Source organism: Marmota marmota, unplaced genomic scaffold (genome assembly GCF_001458135.2).
Source record: "Marmota marmota marmota unplaced genomic scaffold, marMar, whole genome shotgun sequence".
NCBI classification, from domain to species: Eukaryota; Metazoa; Chordata; class Mammalia; order Rodentia; family Sciuridae; genus Marmota; species Marmota marmota.
The window spans coordinates 712,284-732,478 of NW_026000205.1; the positions used below are offsets into that span (position 1 = coordinate 712,284).

The 20,195-nt window shown below is 56.8% G+C and overlaps 1 protein-coding gene across 1 annotated transcript; it reads right to left on the minus strand.

The window, feature by feature from the left end:
* Positions 1 to 680: 680 nt before the first annotated feature.
* Pold1 (DNA polymerase delta 1, catalytic subunit) lies at positions 681 to 20,195 on the minus strand. The gene is made up of 27 exons (XM_015496469.1): positions 20,176 to 20,195; positions 13,542 to 13,735; positions 13,161 to 13,271; positions 12,434 to 12,580; positions 12,237 to 12,362; positions 12,001 to 12,169; positions 11,826 to 11,907; positions 11,630 to 11,759; positions 11,195 to 11,361; positions 10,871 to 10,975; positions 9,414 to 9,554; positions 9,224 to 9,334; positions 8,674 to 8,865; positions 8,491 to 8,579; positions 8,303 to 8,419; positions 8,008 to 8,121; positions 7,553 to 7,700; positions 4,576 to 4,671; positions 4,332 to 4,469; positions 3,293 to 3,468; positions 2,865 to 3,017; positions 2,654 to 2,756; positions 1,949 to 2,081; positions 1,754 to 1,867; positions 1,425 to 1,477; positions 1,258 to 1,355; positions 681 to 833 (listed from the first exon to the last, which is right to left on the minus strand). Exons 2-27 carry the CDS (start codon positions 13,732 to 13,734, stop codon positions 728 to 730), a joined length of 3,312 nt encoding a protein of 1,103 aa, XP_015351955.1. The 5' UTR covers position 13,735; positions 20,176 to 20,195; the 3' UTR covers positions 681 to 727.

The window sequence follows — 20,195 nt, forward strand, 5'->3', positions numbered from 1 at the left end:
TTTGGGGGCTGGCTCTGGGTGGTAGAGATGGGATAACTGGATTTGGTGGGGTGATGGAAAAAGGAACAGATGTGGCTGTGGTCAGTGAGGAGAGATCAGGACAGGGGGCTGTGGACCGTGGAGTCAAATCTCAGAAGCAGAGTGCCAGGGGCCAGCCACCACAGGATAGGGTGACAAGAGGCAGCTGGAGCAGGACAGCACAAGCACCAGGGGCTGTGGAGACAGCTCTGTGGGCACAAAGGGACCTCACAGACACTGCCTGGGGGGACTCAAGCTGGAACCGACCATCAGGACCCCACAGTGGAAACATCTGTGGGTGTGACATGGCAGGGGTGTCCCCTTGGTGGAGCCAGGGAGTGGAACCCTCTTGTCAGGGGCTGCCCCAGGGACCAGAGGAAACAGGTCAGCACCTGGCAGGAGGGGTGGCCACCCAGCCCCCAGGGAGGGGCAGGCTGGGGCCAGACACCTGGCCCCCTGAGCAGAGAGCCTGGCAGAGATGCCCACCCAGAGGCGGAGGGGCAACGGAGGCAGGCGGGGCCCCACAGGCCTGGCAGTGGGAAGGAGTGGACCCTCAGGGTCTCACCTGTGGGAGAGGAGACCCAACTGGGGCCTCCAGGGTCCCAAGGAGCCAGGGCTCATGAAATTGGACCTCGTTCCCCCAGAGACCACAAAGAACCACATAGGAAAAGGCCTTAATTTTATTAACGCCCCCCGGGGGGCCTCCAGGTCACCAGACCTCAGGGCCAGGGGGGCCAAAGCGCCGCAGCAGCTGCTCCTGATCCTCCAAGTCCTTCCGCACCTTCTTGCGCATGTAGAAGATGGGGCAGTCCCGGCTGCGGAGGTGGGTGCGGTCAGCTGGGTGGCCTGGCCAGAACCCAGCCCAGGATTGGGGCGGGGGTGGGGGGCACAGGCAACCACCCCAGGGCTGTTCCCAGGACTTTGGCCGACGCCTGCTGCCCCCTTCCTCTGGGGGCTGTTTGCTCAGTGGCATGGGGGGAGCCGATAACAGCGGGTGCCTGGCAAGGCTTGGGTGGCTGTATATCACCTGTCACCTGGCGTGGGAACCCACCCCGCCCATTTGTTCCCTGGGGAAAGCCCAGCCCCACCCTGGGGGAGGGAGGTGGATTGGGAAGATGGCCATTTCCAGGGGCCAGCACCAGGACCCTGTCCCACTAAGGCCCAGAGGCGATGCAGTGACAGGGAGTCAGGAGTTTGGTCCCTGTGCCACAGGCTGGGAGCAGAGGGCCGAGTGCACACCTGGTGCAGATGACGTCCTCGTGCAGGCTGCCCTGACAGCGCTGGCACTGGGTCCAGAGGCGGGAGAAGCGCTCCTCCAGAGCATTCAGGTGGGACACCTGGGGATGGCAGGGGCTGAGTAGGGCAGCCCAGCCCCTCTGCTCCCACCCCCAGGCTCTGTCCCTTACCTCTTTCTGATACAGCTCTGACTCCCTGGATTGGCAGAATTTGCACACGGCTCCTGGTGGGGGGGTTGGGTCAGCACAGGGGTGCTGGCACTCAGCCAGGGCCCAGGCCACCCCATTCCTGTCCCTTCCCCACCCGCTGCCCATCCCGGTTTGTGAAAGTCCCCGGAGGCTGGAGAACAACGGAAGGAGTGTGTGGGGAAAACTCCCCTGGGGAACTCCCAGGGTGCGGGTGAGGACCCTCGGGTGGGGGTGCAGGCAGAGGGGAGCCCCCGACTCAGGGCCAAGGTGTGTTGACCACCTTGCATCAGTGACAGGGGCTGGGGTCTCACCCTGGTGGTTGAGCACCGTGCGGCAGCCGATGCAGCAGCTGCGGCGCTGGGCGAAGGCCAGGAGCCCACCCACCTTGCCCGTGAGCACCGTCTTGCAGCGCGTGTGGTCACCCCCTGTGGGAGGGGAGGTCGTGAGGCGAGGTCAGGCAGCTGTGCCCGTTGGTGCCTTCCACTTCCCAAGCCCCTGGCTCTTACGCAGTAGCACGGCCTCTGCGCGGCCCTCGCCCAGGATGGGCTCAAAGATGCGCAGGAGGGGCTTGGCCAGCTGCTGCTCCAGGTAGTACTGCGTGTCGATGGGCAGGCTGTGCTCCAGCACGAAGAGGGGGTCCTGCGGGAGGCCACATGGCAGCGTGTGGGCCCCTGAGGGCTCATCTGGTCAGGGGGCAGTGGCGAGGGGCACCACCCTGGAGGCGTAGCGAGGCTGAGCAGGACTGGAATGGGGTCGGAAGTCACAGAAGAGGCCTGCTCTGTGAACCCATGCTGGAAGCCACAGGTGGGGCCCTCTGGTCACCAAGGAAGTGCCAGAGTTCAGGGGAGGAGGCAAAGCTGTGGAAGGGGTCACAGGAGTCAGGGGCCATGGGCTGAAAGCTGGGGCAGCACGCTTCTCTGTGGGAAGCGGGTGGTGATGAATTAAGAGACTCAGGGCTGGGCAGAACCAGGGAGACAGAAACCACGGGGGAGCCAGCCAGGAGCGCAGGGGACGCTTTCTGCAGGAGGCAGGGGAGGGGCAGGATGACCAGGCACGCTGCAGCGCCTGAGACACTGGGAGCAAAGCCTCCTGGAACTGTGTCCCAGGGGCGTATGGGGGTGTTCTCAGGGCCCATGGGACCCGCCCATCTTGGAAAGCAGAAGTGAGAGCCGCAGAACCGGGAGGCAGCAGGCAGCCCAGGTGGGCCTGACCTCGGACTTCATGTAGGCAGCCACGCCCTTGGCAGCTCCGATGATCACGTAGGGGACACGGTCGCCCAGGCTGGGTGCACTCCCGGGGTCGCGCTTCCTCATCCTGTGGGGAGACCAAGGTGGCGGGCGGGCGAGGGTGGGGGGTGTGCAGGAAGTGGTGGGCCCAGCTGGCAGGAGGGGCTATTTCTGGACGCCCAGCCACCCAGCAGACCTCTCGGCCAGCTCCACGTGGGCCTGCTTGCCAGCGTAGTCGGCTGCGGCGCGGGTCAGCTCCTTGGTGATGACCAACTGGGAGATGTCGATGCGGTTACACAGCAGGTCTGAGATGACGTCCTTCGCGTGGGCCACAGCGCCCTCGGGGTCTCTGGGGGTAGGGTGGGCCAGACAGGCAGGTGTCACCAGTGGCAGATTCAGACTGGAGCCAGTGGAGGCACCAGGATGCGCTCTGTGGGCTGAGACTCAGGGCAGGGAGGGGCCAGACCAGAGACCACGAGTGGCAAGGCAGGTGTCACTCAGCCGTGCAAGCCTGTGCACCAGAGGAGAGCTGAGCCCGACACTCAGGTTCCCAGGGGACAGGAGGACAGGGAGCTGGAACCTTGGGTCTAAGGGAGGAGGCTGGGGTCTGGGTAGTCCACATACCTGTCCACAAGCAAGCGGCGCAATGAGGCAGTGACCAGGTTGGCCACGAGGGGGCAGTTGTCCCTGCGCACAGCCTCCAGGCCCTTGCAGTCCATGCGGTCATGGGCATCTGGGCGGGAAGAGAAGAGCAGGCCAGCATAGCGCTTCTTGCTGATAAGCAGGTAGGGGAAGTAGACCTGGGAGAGACCCATGGCAGAGACCCCTGAGACTGGGGACGCCCACAGTTCTGAGGCTCCTCCCAGAAAAAGGACAGGCAGGGCAGGGCCTGAGGCACAGGCTCCAGGAAGCCAGAGCCCGATGCGGTGGAGCCCAGGGTTGATTCTGAGCACCCTCAACATCCCAGAAACCCCCAATGTGAAACAGTGGGATAGGTCGAGAGGTGGCCCCTGAAACATGGAATCCAAGCAGGGGTACAACAAGGTGTCCCCTCAAAGGGAGAAGAGACCAAGTCCAGATGACAGAGTCCCTCTCAACAAGAAGCTCCGTATTAGTCAGTGTTTGAGCCGTGGGGGAAAGGACAGTGTGAGGACTCCAAGTCACACAGTAGGTGCACCCTGGAGCTGGGGACACCAGACAGTGGTACAGACACAGGTGGACCTCCCAAGGACCACCACTATATCTGACAGATACTGGGAATCCCCCCAATCAGGTACACTGTGACAAGATTTTTTTTTTTTTTTTTTGTAGTAATTGGGATGGAACCCAGGGCCTTACTTGCGTGCCAGGCAGACACCCTACTGCCAAGCCACACCCCTAGCCCATGAACAGGTTTTCAACACACGAATGCTATATTGTATAACAAAGGCCCAGGCCTGGCAGTTCCAAAGCTCAGACCACATTCAGGAGAAACCAGGTAGCAAAGCACTCGATACTGGGTTTATGGTATGTGGAACAGTCTGATGAGGTTCCCCAAGACAAGAGGCCCGAGCAGCACCAGGGCACACCAAGCTGTGCACTCTTAGCTTTGTAGGCACCCTGAGAATCAGAGATGCTGAGCCTGACAAAACCCACTGAGTGGAGTGCAGGGGGTTCCATGTACCTTCTCAAACTCGAGCCGGATGGGTGGTGGGAAGTGACCGGATACCCAGTTTGCAGCCTCCCGTCCCAGGGCCATCGCCTCAGCCACAGAGGAGACACCAAACCGGCACATGACTGAGTCAGTGTCACCATACACCACCTGGGAAAAGGTGAGAGGGAGGATGCTTTCTGCCAACCAGGGGCCAGGCCCAGCTCCCCCAAAGCCCACCTGCCCCCAGGTGTGGGTGGGCAGGCCAGTTCCTGACCTTGGCATCTGAACTGTAACCATTCTCCACCGTGTACTTGGACTCAACCAGTTGCTTGGTTTTCTCAATCATCTGACGCCCAAATCCAGTGACACTCTGTGGGGTACAGAACCAGGCAGGTGAAGGCCCAGAAGCTACATGCAGTGGACACTGGTTGGAAAGGGATCCTGCCTCTGCCATTTCCCAGTGGCGTGGGCTTGGGTGAGCCCCTCTGATTCCCTGAGCCTTGGTTTCCAAATCTGCAACCTGGGTTACTACACTGTCCCTCAACGATATGCTAGAAATACTTGGGCTCCCCAGTTCAGAGTTCTGGGCATGGACAGGAACTGACTATGCCCAAGGACAGACAGAAAGGCTGGAATCTGAAGAGGTTACAACTCAGTGCTTCTCTGACACTGATACTGCCAGTCACCTCCTGAAAGCCAGCAGTGCCACCCCCCTGTGCATGCTATCAGGGCACCCCAAGCTCTGCACTCTTAGCTTTGTAGGCACCCTGAGAATCAGAGACGCTGAGCTTGGCAAAACCCCCCGTTGGCATTTCACATCAGGCAACGACCTTTCTACCTGTCTTATTTTACAGACCCCTGAAACTGGACCAAGGAGAGAGGATTTTTTTGTTTTTGTTTGTATGGATCCAATCAGATAATTTTTTCCTCCCAAGTAGCTTACAGGTGTGTACCAATGTGCTGACAACCTGCATCTTTTTAAAAATATCTACTTTTACTACTTATTTTAATATTTTTCATTTTAGTATTTATTGTATTTTAATATTTATTATAAATATATTTTTTTAATTTTTAGGTGGTGCTGAGGATCGAACCCAGGGCCTTGCACATGCTAGGTAAATGCTCTACTATTGAGCCACAACCCCAGCCTTGCATCTTTTAATTAGAGCACTTAATCCATTTATACTTGGTGTAATTACTTATGTATTTATACTTAAAGCTGCAATTATACTATTTGCCTGTTACTAGTTCTATCTGCTCCATGTTCCTTTTTCCCCCCTCTTTTTTTGGGGTGACTTACTACTTTATTGTTATTCTATCCCCTGCCCTTATGTGCTTGAGAAAAAAGAGTCCAGGGCTGGGGCTAGGGCTCGGCAGTAGTGCACTTGCCTGGCATGTATGAGGCACTGGGTTTGATTCTCAGCACCACATATAAATAAATAAAGGTCTATCAACAACTAAAAAACAAAAAGCCAAAAGAGAGTGAAGGAGGTGAGAGAAAAGACAGAGACAGGGTCAGTGACAGGCAGCTGAGGAAGGCTGGTGTCCTCCTGTCCTCACCTCTGCTTTGGGATGCAGCTTGTTGTCCCAACACTCACCCTTTCCCACCAGGGAGGCACCTGGGGATTGAAAGGCCAAAGAGGGAGCAGGGGTGGCACAGAGTAAGGGGGTCACGGACCAAGGGAAGGTCTTGCTCTGGCTTGGCCCTGGGAGAGGACCTCCAAGTACTTGGATTGTCCTGCCTGTTAAGAGTGGCTTTGTTCACATGAGATCTTCAGCCACACCAGGCAGTTCATAAAACAAGGCCTTGGTCAGGGTCTTGGGCCACACAGTGTGACTTCAGGGTAGGAAAATCTGGAGACTGAACAATAACTAAGGTCAGTCACAGGGGTGGCTTCAGCCACCCTTTTACAGTGACCCCTGTAAAACTCCTGGACACCAAGGCTCTGGTGAACCTCCCTGGTTGAATGCTCCATGAGTTGTCACATGCCACTGCTGGGAGGACAGCTATGCTCCATGCTTGGTCCCTCCCAGGTCCTATCCCACAAACCACCTTCCCTAGCTGGTTTTACAATGTAGCCTTTTGCTATATTAAATCACAACCCTAAGTAAACAACCATTCTGAGTGGGAGTACTTCCAACCAGTCAGTGAATCTTCCAGCCAGTAGTCTTGGGGGCCCCAGAACTGCAGATGGGCATCAGTGTGCTCAGGCTCCCCGACCTGGGTTCCTCTGGCCAGCATTCCCACCAAGCCTTCCGTTCAACCCTATGAAGCCTCACGGGCTGCCAGGGACAGAGGGAGGTCCTCATGGCCAGAGACAACCAAGAGAGGAAAACGTCATCCAGAATGTGCTACAGTCCCCAAAGCCCAGGGCGGGCTGAATAGGAGGTCCCTTCTGAGGCTCTCTTGGGCACAGACTCCAGCTTGGCAGACTCAGGCCCTCTGAGGTGTCTCTGAGAATGTTCTGTCCGAGCAGCAGCGCTGCCTTGGGTCAGCAGCCAGGCTGGGCTGCTGAGGGAGATGGGGCTTCTCAGCCGTGATCCTGCTCAGAGCTGGCGTTGGTTAAGCCTTATCACTAGGGTCTTCACAGTCAGAGCAGAGGAAGACCTGTGCCTGGTCTGACTGTGACTGAGGTCAAGTGGCCCCGCTGAGGACACAGCAAATCCAGGCCGGCTATGCTGCTGCGTATCCCCCAGCCTTCCCCCAGTCCCTGAGCAGACATGGCCCTGTCCCCCCATCAGGAAAGCAATCTGCCCTACTCCCTCTCCCCCTTGCAGAGACCCGGGAAGTGGGCTGACGGGTAGACTGTGGGGGCAGTGGGTTCTGTCAGGTGATCCTGTGGCACCTAGAGAAAATGGGCAAAGCTGCTTCCCTCCCTCAGGTCACCTGGCTTCCAGCTGGGCATCCTGAGTGCCCCTGCCTGGCCTCACATCCCTCTGCAGAGCCCTCAGCACCACTGCATCCTAAACATTTCATCGTGGTCCACGTCCCTACTAGGCTCAGTGAACTGCATAGAACAGGAGTCCTCACGTTTTGCTACTGTCCTTCAAGGCACAGAGCAGAGCCCAGCTCCCAGCACATGCTCGACAGGAACCAGCTGCTCAAGCCACACTGGTCCCCTCTCCAAAGGCCAGCAGATGGGGCAAGTAGGCCCTGACCTCCCAGTCAGCTCCTACCCACAGAGCTCTGCTTTCCCTCTGCAGCGTCCACCTGCCACCCGCTCCTGTCTGCCAGGGGCCTACAGGCTCACCTGTGAGATCTCCAAGCATGGTAGCTTGCCCACCTGGGCACCGGTGAAGCCATATACGGAGTTGGCGCTCACCTTCAGCGCCAGCTGCCGCCCATCAAGGACCTGCCGCCGCAGGGGATCTGTCTCCTGGGCCAACTCTGCCTTGGCCCTAGGATGGGACAGGGTTGAAGGCTATTCAGGTAGTGCCCCAGGTCTCAGGGGGAGACCAGAGGCCTAGCGAGGGCCCCAGGCCTGCACACTGTTCAGGGTGCCTTTCTTATGGGGGTGCCATGTACTGCAGAGGAGCCTGACCCACAGGCAAAGGGTCCTGCCTGGAGATGGTGCATGCACAGCCACAGGTGACTGCAGACAGGCCATCCTGTGGGGAGGGGTGAGGTAGTGAGGAGCAGGGATTGCTGAACTCCCCTTGCAAGTCTGAACTCTGAACAAGGGTGGGAGGGGGCTAGGGAGACCACCTCTTCCGGGCACTGAGCAGGTTCTCCAGGATCTGAGGCAACAGCCCCTTGCGCACAGATGTCTTCACAAACTCGTCCCCGGTGGGTGTCCTGATGAACTGGTCTGCGGTCAGGCTGGTGGGAAGACAGTGAGCTTCTTCAGGATGTGAGTGCCTCAGGCTCTCAAGTTCCGCCAGCTCTTGTGGTTCCCTTTCCCTGTCCACAACTACCGGGCCTGCCTGTCTCCCCCACAGACTGACCCCTAAGGCAGGGCCCAGGCCACCTGGGCAGATACGTGCTGAATGTGGGGCCATACCCCAGTTTCTGGGCAGCCCCGGGCCTCAGAAGCGTGGTGTAGCACAGGTTGTGGGCCATCATAATGGACGGGTACAGCGAGGAGAAGTCCAGCGTAGCGATGGGAACATCGTAGTACCTGAGTGGCCACAGGAGAGGTCAGGGCCAGGAGCCACCATTTCGTGCCCTCCCCTGGTCTTGGGGCCTCACCCTTTGAGGGGCTCGATGACTGTGGCTCCCGTGTAGTCCTCGCCGCCCTCCGTTTTCACCACGGGCATCAGCAGCCCCTCACGCATGGCCTGGGGAGAGACTGGGTGAGTGACCACCATGGGTGCATCTGGCAGGGCCCCTCAGCAGAGACGGGTGCAGATGGGCCTGCCCTAAGCCACTGACCTGCCGCAGCAGCTGGGACACGACCTTGACCTGCTGGCCACGGCTAAGCAGGTAACTGAGGGGCACACCGGTGACTCTTGCCATCTCCACAGTGTTCACCAGCACCATGAGCCGCTCGAGCAGCCGCAGAGGCAGGAAGGCGTCCTTGAGGCAGTAGACGGCCAGGCGGCGGCGGGTCTGGTCATTCCCGTTCTGGGGTCAGCACCACGGGGTTGGGTCAGGGGCAGTGTGGCAGATGGAGCCAGGGGAGGACAGTGCATGGTGGCTGGGGTGGTGGGGTGGAGTGAGGGGGTGTGGGGAGTCACAGGATCTGAGGGAGGGGCAGCCTGAGGAGCTGGCATGAATGAGATCACGGCAGGAGTGAGCAGACCAAAGGTTCCAATGACGCAGATCATGGGAGTGGGAAAGATCAGGGGAAGGTGAGTGGCAGGCCGAGGCCAGAGTGGATGGGCAAAATCAGAGGTCGGGCCAGAAGTCCAGGTGAGACCAGAAGTCAGTGGGGTGGACGAGGCCAAGGCAGGCCTGGTGGAGGGTGGAGTGGGACGGGCACCTGTAGGTCGGTGATGATGCTGTGCTGCACATCCTCCTTCTGCTCACCCAGGAAGTGGAAGCTCACGGCATTGAGTGTGTAAGAGCGGAGCTTATACTCCCGAAGCAGCACCTGGGGTGGGCAAGCACGGCTTGGGCGCAGGTCTAGGCAGTGGTGTCCCGAGCCTAGGACCTGCCTAGCCAGGCCATACCTGCAGCATGTCCATCTGCACACGGCCCACCATGCTGACCACCTTGCTCTCTCGCCGGCCCATCTGCTTTGACTGGAATGATGAGTCCCGGATGTTGGAGCGGAGTCCGGCCACACGGCCCAGGAAAGGGAAGGCCTGCACCTGTAAGGGTGGATGACGGCCACACAGCCAGGATGACATCCCAGTGGGGGGCAGGTTAGCCCCTGCCCAGGGCCCAGGCCCTACCAGGCACAGCAGATGGAGACTAGCCACAACCCTACACGTGATGTGAGGTGCTGGGAGCAGGGGCAGCTCTTGGTGCACAGACTCAAGGGCTGGGGGGATTGAAGGTGGGAAGGACACAGGGATGGGGGAGCTGTGGCTGGACTGACATAGACAGCAGGGTCCTGATGGGCTATGGGCAGGGAGCTGCCCAGGGCTGCACCAGCTGGGGAGAAGGGATCTCTGGGGGATGCTGACTGCTCTGGGGGAGTGGGCAGGGCCTGGGGGCAGCCAGCAGGGGGCAAGGCAGGAGGCGCCTGGAGAGCCCAGCTGGAGAGGTGGAATGAGCAGGGATGGAAAGGGGTCCTCTCAAGCTGCTGGGGCACACATGGAGAAGACTGAGGCACTGAGGGAGCACGGAGAGCAGCGGCCTGGCTGCCAAGGCCAGGGTCAGGGCTAGACTTGCTGGTGTGGCTGGGGGCCCCTGAGTCTGTTCTGTTGTGTTTTCATTACCAATTGGCCAAACATACAGGAAAATTAAAAAGTAACACATTACACCTCATTAAAGGTTAGTTACGTCCCCCTAAAAGCCCTAACCTCCAGTGCTTCAGAACATGATCTCACTTGGAAACACAAATCTGCAAATGGATTAAGATGAGGTCCTCAGAGGGGACCTTAATCCAATATGACCATGTCCTTTGAAAAGGGCAAATGTACACCCAGAGACACACAGAGGAAGGGCGATGTGCAGACCCAGGGAGGAGCAGGCCCCCGCAAGCTAAGGCCTGGGGAGATGCTTCCTCCGGCCCCAGAGGGACCAGCCCCCTCCCCACTTCACGCCTTGGTCTTCAAGCTCTGGAACCTCAGGGAGATCCCTTTCGGTGGCTTCGAGCCACCCAACCTAAGAGTCTTCATCCCAGCAGCTAGGACACAGGGCTCTCACACCGCATCTACAGCCCCATCTGACTCAACAGTATCTGGTCTTGCATGGACTTGGTATGCTCCCCCTTTCCTTCCTATTATTCTTTTGCTCCCCTTATTCTTTTCCTCCTTCCCTGTTAACATGTTTGGCTCCTGAGCCCCTGCCTGCCGCTCTCTGCAGCTCTGAACAGCGGCCACTTCCTTGCTTATCTTCAACGCTCGCCTTGCCTTGGCCTGAAGCCACGGTAGCCTCTTTGAGCAGGGCAGGGCCAGGCCCAGTGTGTCCTGAATCACCGGGGATGACAGGCTGCAGGTATACAGGGCAAGGCCCTCACCTTGAGGGTTTGGGCCCGGGAGATGAGGTAGGGGAGGTCGAAGTTCTGAATGTTGTAGCCGGTGATTACATCGGGGTCCACGGCACGGACAAATGCAGACCAGGCCTGGAGCAGAAGCACAAGGGGTAAGCTTCAAATGCCACTGCTCCCGGAATATTTCAGAAGACCCCTGGCACTTCTGAAAACATCAAAGAACCCAGAGGAGAAGAATTTAGGCCAAGCATGCAAACTTCAGAACATAGCTGTCTCCATGCCCAGGGGCTTATCCACCACAGCCTGGGATGGGGGTGCTGAGAAAGTATCAGGGCACAAAATGAGAGCCACCTGGAGAAGCTCCTCTTCCTGCTCGTAGCTCTGCACCTTGGCACCCAGGATAGGAGCACAGGGCCGCAGGGTGAGCGCCAGACGCAGGAAGGGCTCTGGCTCACCCCAGCGCAGGCCCAGAGAGCAAATCTGGATCACGGGGTCCCGCTCAGGCTCAGGGAAGATGCCTGAGGAAAGACGAGAGGGAAGAGGGGATGCAGGGGACCTGACTCCTGCCTCTCCTCCCAACACAAAGAGGGTGCTGCACCTCCACATTTCCCCCAGAACACCCACACCTCTGTCCCCATGGCCTGCAAGGTTCATGCACTTCCCCCGCCCCTGCTCACTCCATGCCAACCACACTGGCTGGCAAAGTCCTGCTCCACCCTCCACCAGTCAGAGCTTGGCACACCACTGACATCCAGATGGGTGAAGAGCCAAGCCCTGGGGACAGACCTTTGCGACCAGCACACTCAATGTCGAAGCTGAGCACACGCAGGGGTGCAATGCGCTGCCATGGCCCTTCTGGGGGGTGACTGACCACATCTGACCACAGCACATCTGCCTCCAGCTGACACAGTGTAACCTGTGGGGTGGGGAATGTCAGTGGCGGCAGGGTCCTGGCTTCCTCTCCCCCGGGGGAGCCACGTACCTTCTCCTCTGGCCTCAGGACGTATTTCCCAGCTGGGAGTTCCAGCCAGTTGCAGCCAACGATGTCCGCATCCACCATGAACCTAGAGGGGATGGAGGGTCAGTGGGCAGAGGCTGGCTGAGGGCGTGTGGGAGTGAGACTGGGGGCAGAGGGAAGAGGGAGACAGGAGCATTACCGGATCTCAAAGTCCACGTTGGCCTCATAGGGCACAAAGCTGGGGGTGCCGAGGCCTGCCACCCGGATGCCCTGTTCCAGAAGGCGACGGGCAGGAGCCACAAGGCGGGGCAGCGCCAAGGTGATGCGCAGGAATGGAGATGGGCCGTGGCCATGGTACCCGAACATGCCTGGGGAAAGAGGAGGCTGGGACCAATCCCTGGCCCCAAAGCCCCCTGGTCCCCAGGTGACACTCACTTTCTCGAGAACACAGCTCCACGGCCAGCACGGCAGGCCCTGTGAGCTCCTTGCCCCCGCGCTGGTCCCGGCTGATGGCTGCATTCAGCTCCTTCTGTAGGTCGCCCAGGTGCTCGGCTCCAAAACCTGGTGTGGGGAGTCCAGTCAGAGGGGCCTCAAGACCAGGAGTGGAGACTCCTGGGTCAGGGGCCACTCACCAGGGGGTGCTGGGGTGTAGAAGTAGGGTGCGAAGCCGTGGACATGGCAGCAGACAGAGAAGCCCTCATCCGTGACCCCAAAGGCGCGGAGCACTGGCACAGTACCACGGGGCGGCACAGGCCGCCCTGGCAGGGGACGCGCTGGGCCTGGGGGTCACAGGGTAGGGAGGGTCCCTCAGGTTCCTCAAAGGTCTCTTCCCCAGATCCACACCCACAGCCCGTGTGCCCCACACGCCTGCTCTCCTGCCCACTCGCCCTTGGCAGCCCCCGCCCCATTCTCTGTCAGTGTTGGAAGAGGTCCCGCCTTGGAACCACGGCACAGAGGACATTGCTCGTAAAGAGCAAAACTGACCACTGGGGCCTAGGTGCAATGTCATGAGCACTAACGCATGGGTGGACATGGGATGCGGGCCAGTTCCATGCCACAAGCAGTTCCTTTGGGCTGCCGCTGTCATCCCCTTGGCCACGGTAGCCCCTTGATCTGTCATTAAGACCATACATATAAATGGAACCAGCCAGTCTTGTCGGTCTCTTGCACTGGGCACAATGAGTACATGCCCCTCCTCACCTTCTCCTCCGGGCAGCACTCCTGCCAGCTGCCCCATCCCTCCCTCCCTCCCACCACCAGGTCACTGTGATGGGGACTGCCTGGGTCCACAGGTTGTGGCTGCCAGAGGGGCAGAGCCAGGGCCCCTTCCCACAGTCTACTTCTGCTCCCCCAACTCACCCACATAATGGTCAATCTCCAGTTGCTGGAAGATGAGGGGCTCTGTTTGAGGGTCCAGGGGAGGTGGGGCAGGCCGCACCCAGCGGGAATCTATGGCTTCAGAGAATTGCCCTGGATGGGGGTGGGGAAGCAGGGTTTGATGGTCTGCCCTTGGAAAGAAGTGCCTACCCCCCAGGCCAGCCCCTGGTTCCTCAATGGCCCAATTCATAGGATGTCAGGTGGAGGTGGTGATCTGAGTCAGCATGGAAGCTGTAAGCCACGAATGATGATCCTGGTGTGGGGTCGGAAGTCGCCCCTTTCGAGGACCCCAGGCGAGCCAGAGGTCAGTTCTGTGGCTGAGTCCAGAAGCAAGACTGCAGGGGCTCCCACTCCAAGCCTCACCCCCCGCGGCCCCCTCTAGGGCCGGCTGCAGCTCCTCCTGCTCCTGCTCGCACAGCCGCTGTTCTGCCTCCAGCAGTGCCAGGTCCTCTTCAAACTGGGACGGTGGAGGCGCCTCCTCCTCATCCCACAGTCCCCTACGGGCCCGCTTCGGGGGCACCCCAGGACCCAGGCCTGACTGCCACTTGCCATCCATCCTGCCGAGAAGGGGGCGCTCGGTGGGTTTCTGACCAGACCCTCCTCCCCCTATCTTCTCCCCGCCTCCCAACCCCTACCCTGACCATGAGTCCTTTAGTACTCTGGAGTGGCCCAGGAGTAACCCAACTCCACCCCACACTGCAGACACTCAAGTACTTCTTAAGGCACCCCTTCTACCCCACCCATTTAACCCCTTCCTCACCCGCTCCAGCCCCCACATCCCCTTCCCTGTTTACCAGAGCCCTATCTCCCTGTCCCCCATCAGGATCCTTGGCTTATCCCTTAATTTCCTAGAAGCCCCTGTCCCTGATGCCCTCCTTACCCACCATCCCACGTGCCCTTCAGGTGAACAAGGAGCCTGTAGCTGTGCTCAGTGCCAGGAAGGGCCTGAAGCACATCCGACCATGTCCCTTCCCTGCCTGAGGTTCACACAAACACAGGACACCACACTGTGGCCGATTCCTGCTGTGATTCACGGCCAAATTCCCCCTTTCCAGGTGAGGCAGTTTCGCCCACAGTACCCTGTGCCCTTCTCCCAGAGGCTCCATGCTCCTGTTGGAGAAAGCTTGCCTGTCACTCTCCGGCTCCCTCTGCAGCATGCACACGCCTCACCATTCCCTCTCCCCTGCATCAGAGAGCTGGGTGCAGACACCACGCCCCCCACACTTGAGCAAGCAGCTCTAATAAGCTCTAATAAGGACATTCCCTTAAACAAGCACAGTGCAAGGATCAGGCCAAAGACACTTAACAGTGACTCAGGAAAGCAACCAAATAGTGTTTCTTAATTTCTCCAATTGTCCCCCAAGTGTTCTTTACAGCAACCCTCCCGACCCAGGAGCCTCATGGCGACTGCTCTTTATGTTTTTTGTATTATTTTTCTTTTCTTTTTTGTGCTACTGAGGTTGAACCTTTACCACTCTGAGACACCCAGCCCCACCCCTGTTCTCTGCAGTACTGGGGATTGAACTCAGTGAGCTCTGTCAGGAAGCTGCATCCCCAGCCCCCCTTTTTTATTTATTTACTTTGGGGAGTACCGGAGATTAAGCTCAGGGGCACTCAACCTCAGAGCCACATCCCCAGCCCTATTTTATATTTTATTTAGAGGCAGGGTGTCACTGAGTTGCTTAGTGCTGAGACTGGCTCTGAACTCGTGATCCTCCTGCCTCAGACTCCTGAGCTGCCAGCCCTTTATTTTTGATTCTGAGAAAGAGTTTCACTAAGTTGCCCAGGTTGGCCTTGAACTTGTGATCCTCCTGCTTTAGACCCTTGAATTGCTAGGGTTACAAGTGTACTCCTTTGCGCTCAGCTTAGTCCAGACCTTATGAAAGAAAGGTTGTGAAGATGCTGAACTGCCAGAGGATCTGTGAGGGCAGGTGTGCGGGAGTGGCACACAGAGGAGCAGGTGACTGAGAAACACACAGGAGACAATCTCAAATACAAACCGTGTGCGTGGCGGTGTAGCTCAGGGACAGAGTGAGCTCACCACCAGCACTGCAAAAAACAAAACTAAACATGCTGCGGGAGAAGCCAGACACAGAGCGTGTGTGCTTGGGGAACAGGGACTGACAGGGTGTGGGACTTCTGAAAGTGACGGAATGTTCTGAAACTAGACAGAGGTGCTGGATGAACTATAGAGTGAATGTCAAACGCTGAAGAGTTGTTCACTTTACAAGGTTGATTTCATCTCAGTACCAGAGGAAAGTCCACACCATGTGATGCCATTTACGTGGAGAACAGACACACTGGTCTATGGTACTAGAAATCAGACTAGTGGCTGCTTCTAAGATGGGAGGGATTGACAAAGAAGGGGTACAAGAAAATTTCCTGGGATGACAGAAACATACTGTACATCAAACTGCACACCTGGGACCTGTGCATTTCACTAAGCGTAAATTACAGTTCAATTACAAATTACAAACATAAAGGTGATTCCATATCTTCGGATTTATGCTGCAGATATATTATCATGTCTGAAAAAACTGCATTTACAAGGTTATTTCCGGCAGCATTGTTTGAAATCCCAAAAGACTGGAAACCACCTAAATGCCCGCCCCTGGAGAACTGTCCAAATAAATTACATTAATTCTACTCCAAGGAATACTATGCAGCTCTATAAAGGGGAGGAAGCTCTCCAGTGCTGATAGGGAAGGCGCTCAAAGAGGTATTGTTCAGTAGACAAAGCAAGGTACAGAAAGTGAACTTTGACTTTCATGTTTTGCATTTAAAAAAAAAAAAAAAAAAAGATCGAAGAAAAAAATGTTTGCCCTAATACTAGTCACTGGGTAACAATCACACAAATCCCAAGTGGAGGCTGGCCACAGCTGGTCTGGATCTTTAAAACTGTCATTGCCATAAAAGAAAAAGAAAAATCCACCGTGATGACAAAATGCCATGTGTGAGCCCAGATGTGACCCTGGAGTGAAAGATCAAAACCAGCTCTGAAGGATGTAACTGGGACAACTGGGATTCGATGACAGAATAAACCAGCTCATGTTAAACTGCCCAAGTGCGGTAGCTATACCATACTTGTGCAGTGGGCATCCCAGTTCCTGGGGCATCCCTGCTGGAGTTTTTGGAGGAAGAAACATCATGATCACAACATTCAAATGGTTCAGCAAAAAAGAAAGAAAGGAATACATGTCCATGTGCTTAAGACAAAACACCCCAGGCGGGGCTGGGGTTGTGTCTCAGAGGTAGAACGCTCGCCTAGCATGTACGAGGCCCTGGGTTCGATCCTCAGCATCACATATAAATAAAGGTATTGTGTGCAACTACAACTAAAAAATAAATAAATATTAAAAACACACACACACACACACACACACCAGGCCTCGCTAATCATCAATGAACAGGCAGAGGGGAATGGTACCCTGCTCATGATACTCAATAGGCAACTTCTCTGCAGGTTTGAAATTTTTCAAAATAGTAAGCTTGGGTGTGGGGGGGGGACACATAAAAGAGTAACACTGTTTAACAAGGGTATCACTGTTTAACAAGATGGGTGGTAGAAAACATGTGTCCCTAATGCATCACTCTGGTAGTGCTGGTTTCCAGGGGCAGAATGGACAGATGGCTTTCTGAAGTGCTTTATTCAGATATTAATCCAGACACCATGCAACCCACCTGCAAGTACCTTCAGTGGTTGTGAGAGTATTTACAGATGTGCAACATCTCCACAATTCGATTTAGAACACTTTCACCCCCACCAGGAGACAGACAGTGGCTTCAGCTATCACCCCCACTGAGCCTATGCCCCAGCCCTGGGGAACCACAAATCAACACTCTGTGGATCTGCCTCGTCTGGGCATGTCCTGTACGGAATCTTAGAACATCCTTCTTCCACTTGACATTTGCAAGGTCCATCCTGTTCAGTGCTCGGCTCTTCCGTGCCTGTTTTCCCTCTGCATAGGCAGACCACGCTTTCTTTTTCTATCACCACTGATAAGCACTAGGAAGGAAAGCCCCTCACCAGGGTCTACCCCTCTCCCCAGCGCCGGCTTGGGACAAGCCCCTGGCAAACACTGCTCTTCCCCTCTCCAGGCCCTTCAGTAGCACGTGCTCAAAGGCAACCAACCGCAGTGATCAAACACCACCAAGGCTCACTGGGGCAGAACTGAGTCTCCTTCTCTCAGTGACCTCATCCCATCTCACAAACTTGACAGCTGTTTTTTTTTTTTAAATTTTGTTTTTTTGAGGTGCCTGAGATGGAACCAGGGCCCCCACATGCTAGGCAAGTGCTCTGCCGCTAAGCCACGCCCCCAGCCCTCCTGGGCAGCTGCAGACTCTCCCCCATTGTGTCTCCAGCCTGGGACCTCTCTCCAAGCTGCCGACGGCCCTCCCAATGTCTCCACTGGGAGCTGAGAGCATGTCCTTCCAGGCATCCTGGACTCCAAAGGTAAACAAGCTGCTCTCTGCACCCCATGGTCTCCCCCAATTCAGCAAGTGGCATTTTCTATGAGGCCAAGACCTTGGAGCCACCTGGACTTTTCTCTCCCCCCAACACACACACACTCCACTGCAAACTCTGCCCATCTGGCCGTCTACCAGATGCAAGCCCAACCGCTCCGGGCCTCTTTTCTTTTGTGCACTGCTGCTGTCTGCCTCCCTCTGCTGGAAGGTGAGCTCAGCGCAGGCAGAAAGGGCCAGTGTGGCAGAGTTCCCCAGGAGCCCCTAAGGGTGTGTGGCACAGAGTGCTCTGGAGAAACAAGAATTGGATGAATGGCCCCTCTGGGCCTCCCCCATCCCCCGCTGCCAGGGTATTCTCCACATGGCAGCCAGAGGACTCTGCACCACAGGCAGGACCATCCTCTCTCTCTGCTCAGACCCCACCTCCCACCCTTTCCCTCTGACTCAAGTGGCTCCAGCGACTAGGCTTGTGGCTTTGTAACCACCAGCTGCAGCCCAAGCTTAGGACCTGGCACAGGTGGTTCCCACCCAAGCTCTTCCCCAGGCGTCTGTCCCCTGGCCCCCCCTTCGCGCCTCTGCTCCGGCTGCTTCTCAGCAACTCCTGCTAGCTGGGCAGCTGCCCTCCTGTCCGCCCCCCAACCCCTCTCCTGCTGTTTTTTCTGGGTGGCGCTTACTCTCTAGTGTGCTGCACCCACCGGTTCTCAGAGTTTTCAGAATGGTCCCAAGAGCTTCGGGTAAGAGTTTGTAGGAAAAGCTCATTGTCAGGCTTCACCCAGACCTACAGAACCAGGACTTCTGTGGGGCTGTGTTGTGGTCATCTCGAGAAGTTTTAGCTTATGAATTCCTTGAAAAGAGATCAGGGTCTTGCCCATGTCAGGGTCCCCAACATTACGGGTCACTTCAAGATGTGAGTGTAGTCTCCTACCAAGTGTCCCCAACTTTGATGAGTCTCCCCTGAGCCACCAGATACTTAACTTGGCTCCCAAAGACCAGCACTGCCTCCCTCACCCCCAACTTCAGCATTTAGCACTGACTTTTTTTTCTTTTTCTGGGATACTAGGAATTGAACTCAGGGGCACAACCACTGAGCCACATCCCAGCCCTATTTTGTATTTTTTATTTTTATCTAGAGTTGCTTAGCACCTCACTTTTGCTGAGGCTGGCTTTGAACTTGATCCTCCTGCCTCAGCCTCCTGAGATGCTGGGCTTACAGGCAGCTCTGACTTTTGAGAGCTCACAGCACCCTGAATCGAGATCTCCCGCTCTCCCAACCAAACCGAATTATCACTGGCTCCCCAGTACCCTGCAAATGGTCTGCCCCAAGAGCAGGTGCTTGAAGGGCTGAAGAAGGTGCTGGCAGGAAAGGCCAGGCTTAGGAAAGGAACCCCTCTAAGGGACAGGAGAGGCCCAGGAGGAAGAAGTACAGGAAGGAGGGCGAAAGGCAAGGTACAGATAGTGACATCATCTTTCCCTGCCTCCTCACTCTGCTAAGCTCTGTCCTTGATGGCACAACAAAGCTGCTTCTCCCTCAGCCTTCCCATCTGGACTGCTGCTCAAACCACAAACCCAGGAGTCTTCCTGGGCTCATCCTCTTCTTACCCACATGGTCCATCTATTCTCTCTGCCAGTCCTGTAGGCCTCAGACCCCCACTGCACCCTTATCTCCTAGTTTGGCTCTCCTCCCACTCTTACTCCTGATACAAGACAATCTCCAACTAGCAGCTGTTGAATTTTCCAAAATGCAGGCAGATTTTATTGTCCCATGCTCAAATCCTCCCATGGCTCCCCAGTGAACACAGAATAAAAGCTAAGCCCCAAACCAAGGCTTACAAGACCCTACCGGACCTAGTCCCCATCATGTTTCTGACTTCATCTGCATTTTGTATCTCTCCTGTTTCCTCACCTTCAGCTCAAATACACCAAGCTCCTTTCTACCTCAGGGCCTTTGCACTTGCCAGTCCTTTGCCCAGATCTTTCCTTACCAGGCTGATTTATCTCAAACATAACTTTCCCGGTCAGGTTGATTCCGGGTCACTCTAGCTAGTGACGCCCCATCGTGATCACGTGAGCCTGTTTCATTTCTCCTCCTACAAGGCACCACTACCTGAAAGCATGGCTTTACTATCACTTCTTACACGTCTGTCGTCTGCCCTCCTCTGAGGTGAGGACCTCCTCAGACTTGGTGATGCTGCAGCCACTGCTCCTAAGATAGTGCTCTGAAAGCAGTTCTATCAACTTCTAGCGAATACGGGACCACACCGTGCTCACACGTGCACCAACCAAACCCCCAGCGCCTCGCGGGCCGCGGCCCCAACTCGCGATGCGCCCCTCGCAGATTCCCTGCAGCCGCACAGTCCAGCGCCGCCTGGAAGACCACTGGCCCCTGCCCCGCTTCCTCGCGCCCCCGAGTCAAGGGGGTCCCTCCCGCCACCACGTCCCACGCCACCTGTTAGTACACCCCCTCAAGACTCTTCCCGGCTCCTCGAGATCCCCTCCCTGCCTGGCAGGGATCCACAGATACCCTCTTACTTACCCGCTTCAAACAGCGTTTCC

Coding starts and splice junctions, on each gene's coding strand:
- Pold1 (XM_015496469.1), bottom strand. CDS start 13,734: ATGGATGGCAAGTGGCAGTCAGGCCTGGGTCCTGGGGTGCCCCCGAAG. Junction 8,580..8,673: donor TGTCCCAGCTGCTGCGGCAG/GTCAGTGGCTTA, acceptor GTCTCTCCCCAG/GCCATGCGTGAGGGGCTGCT. Junction 3,469..4,331: donor TCCGGCTCGAGTTTGAGAAG/GTACATGGAACC, acceptor GGTCTCTCCCAG/GTCTACTTCCCCTACCTGCT.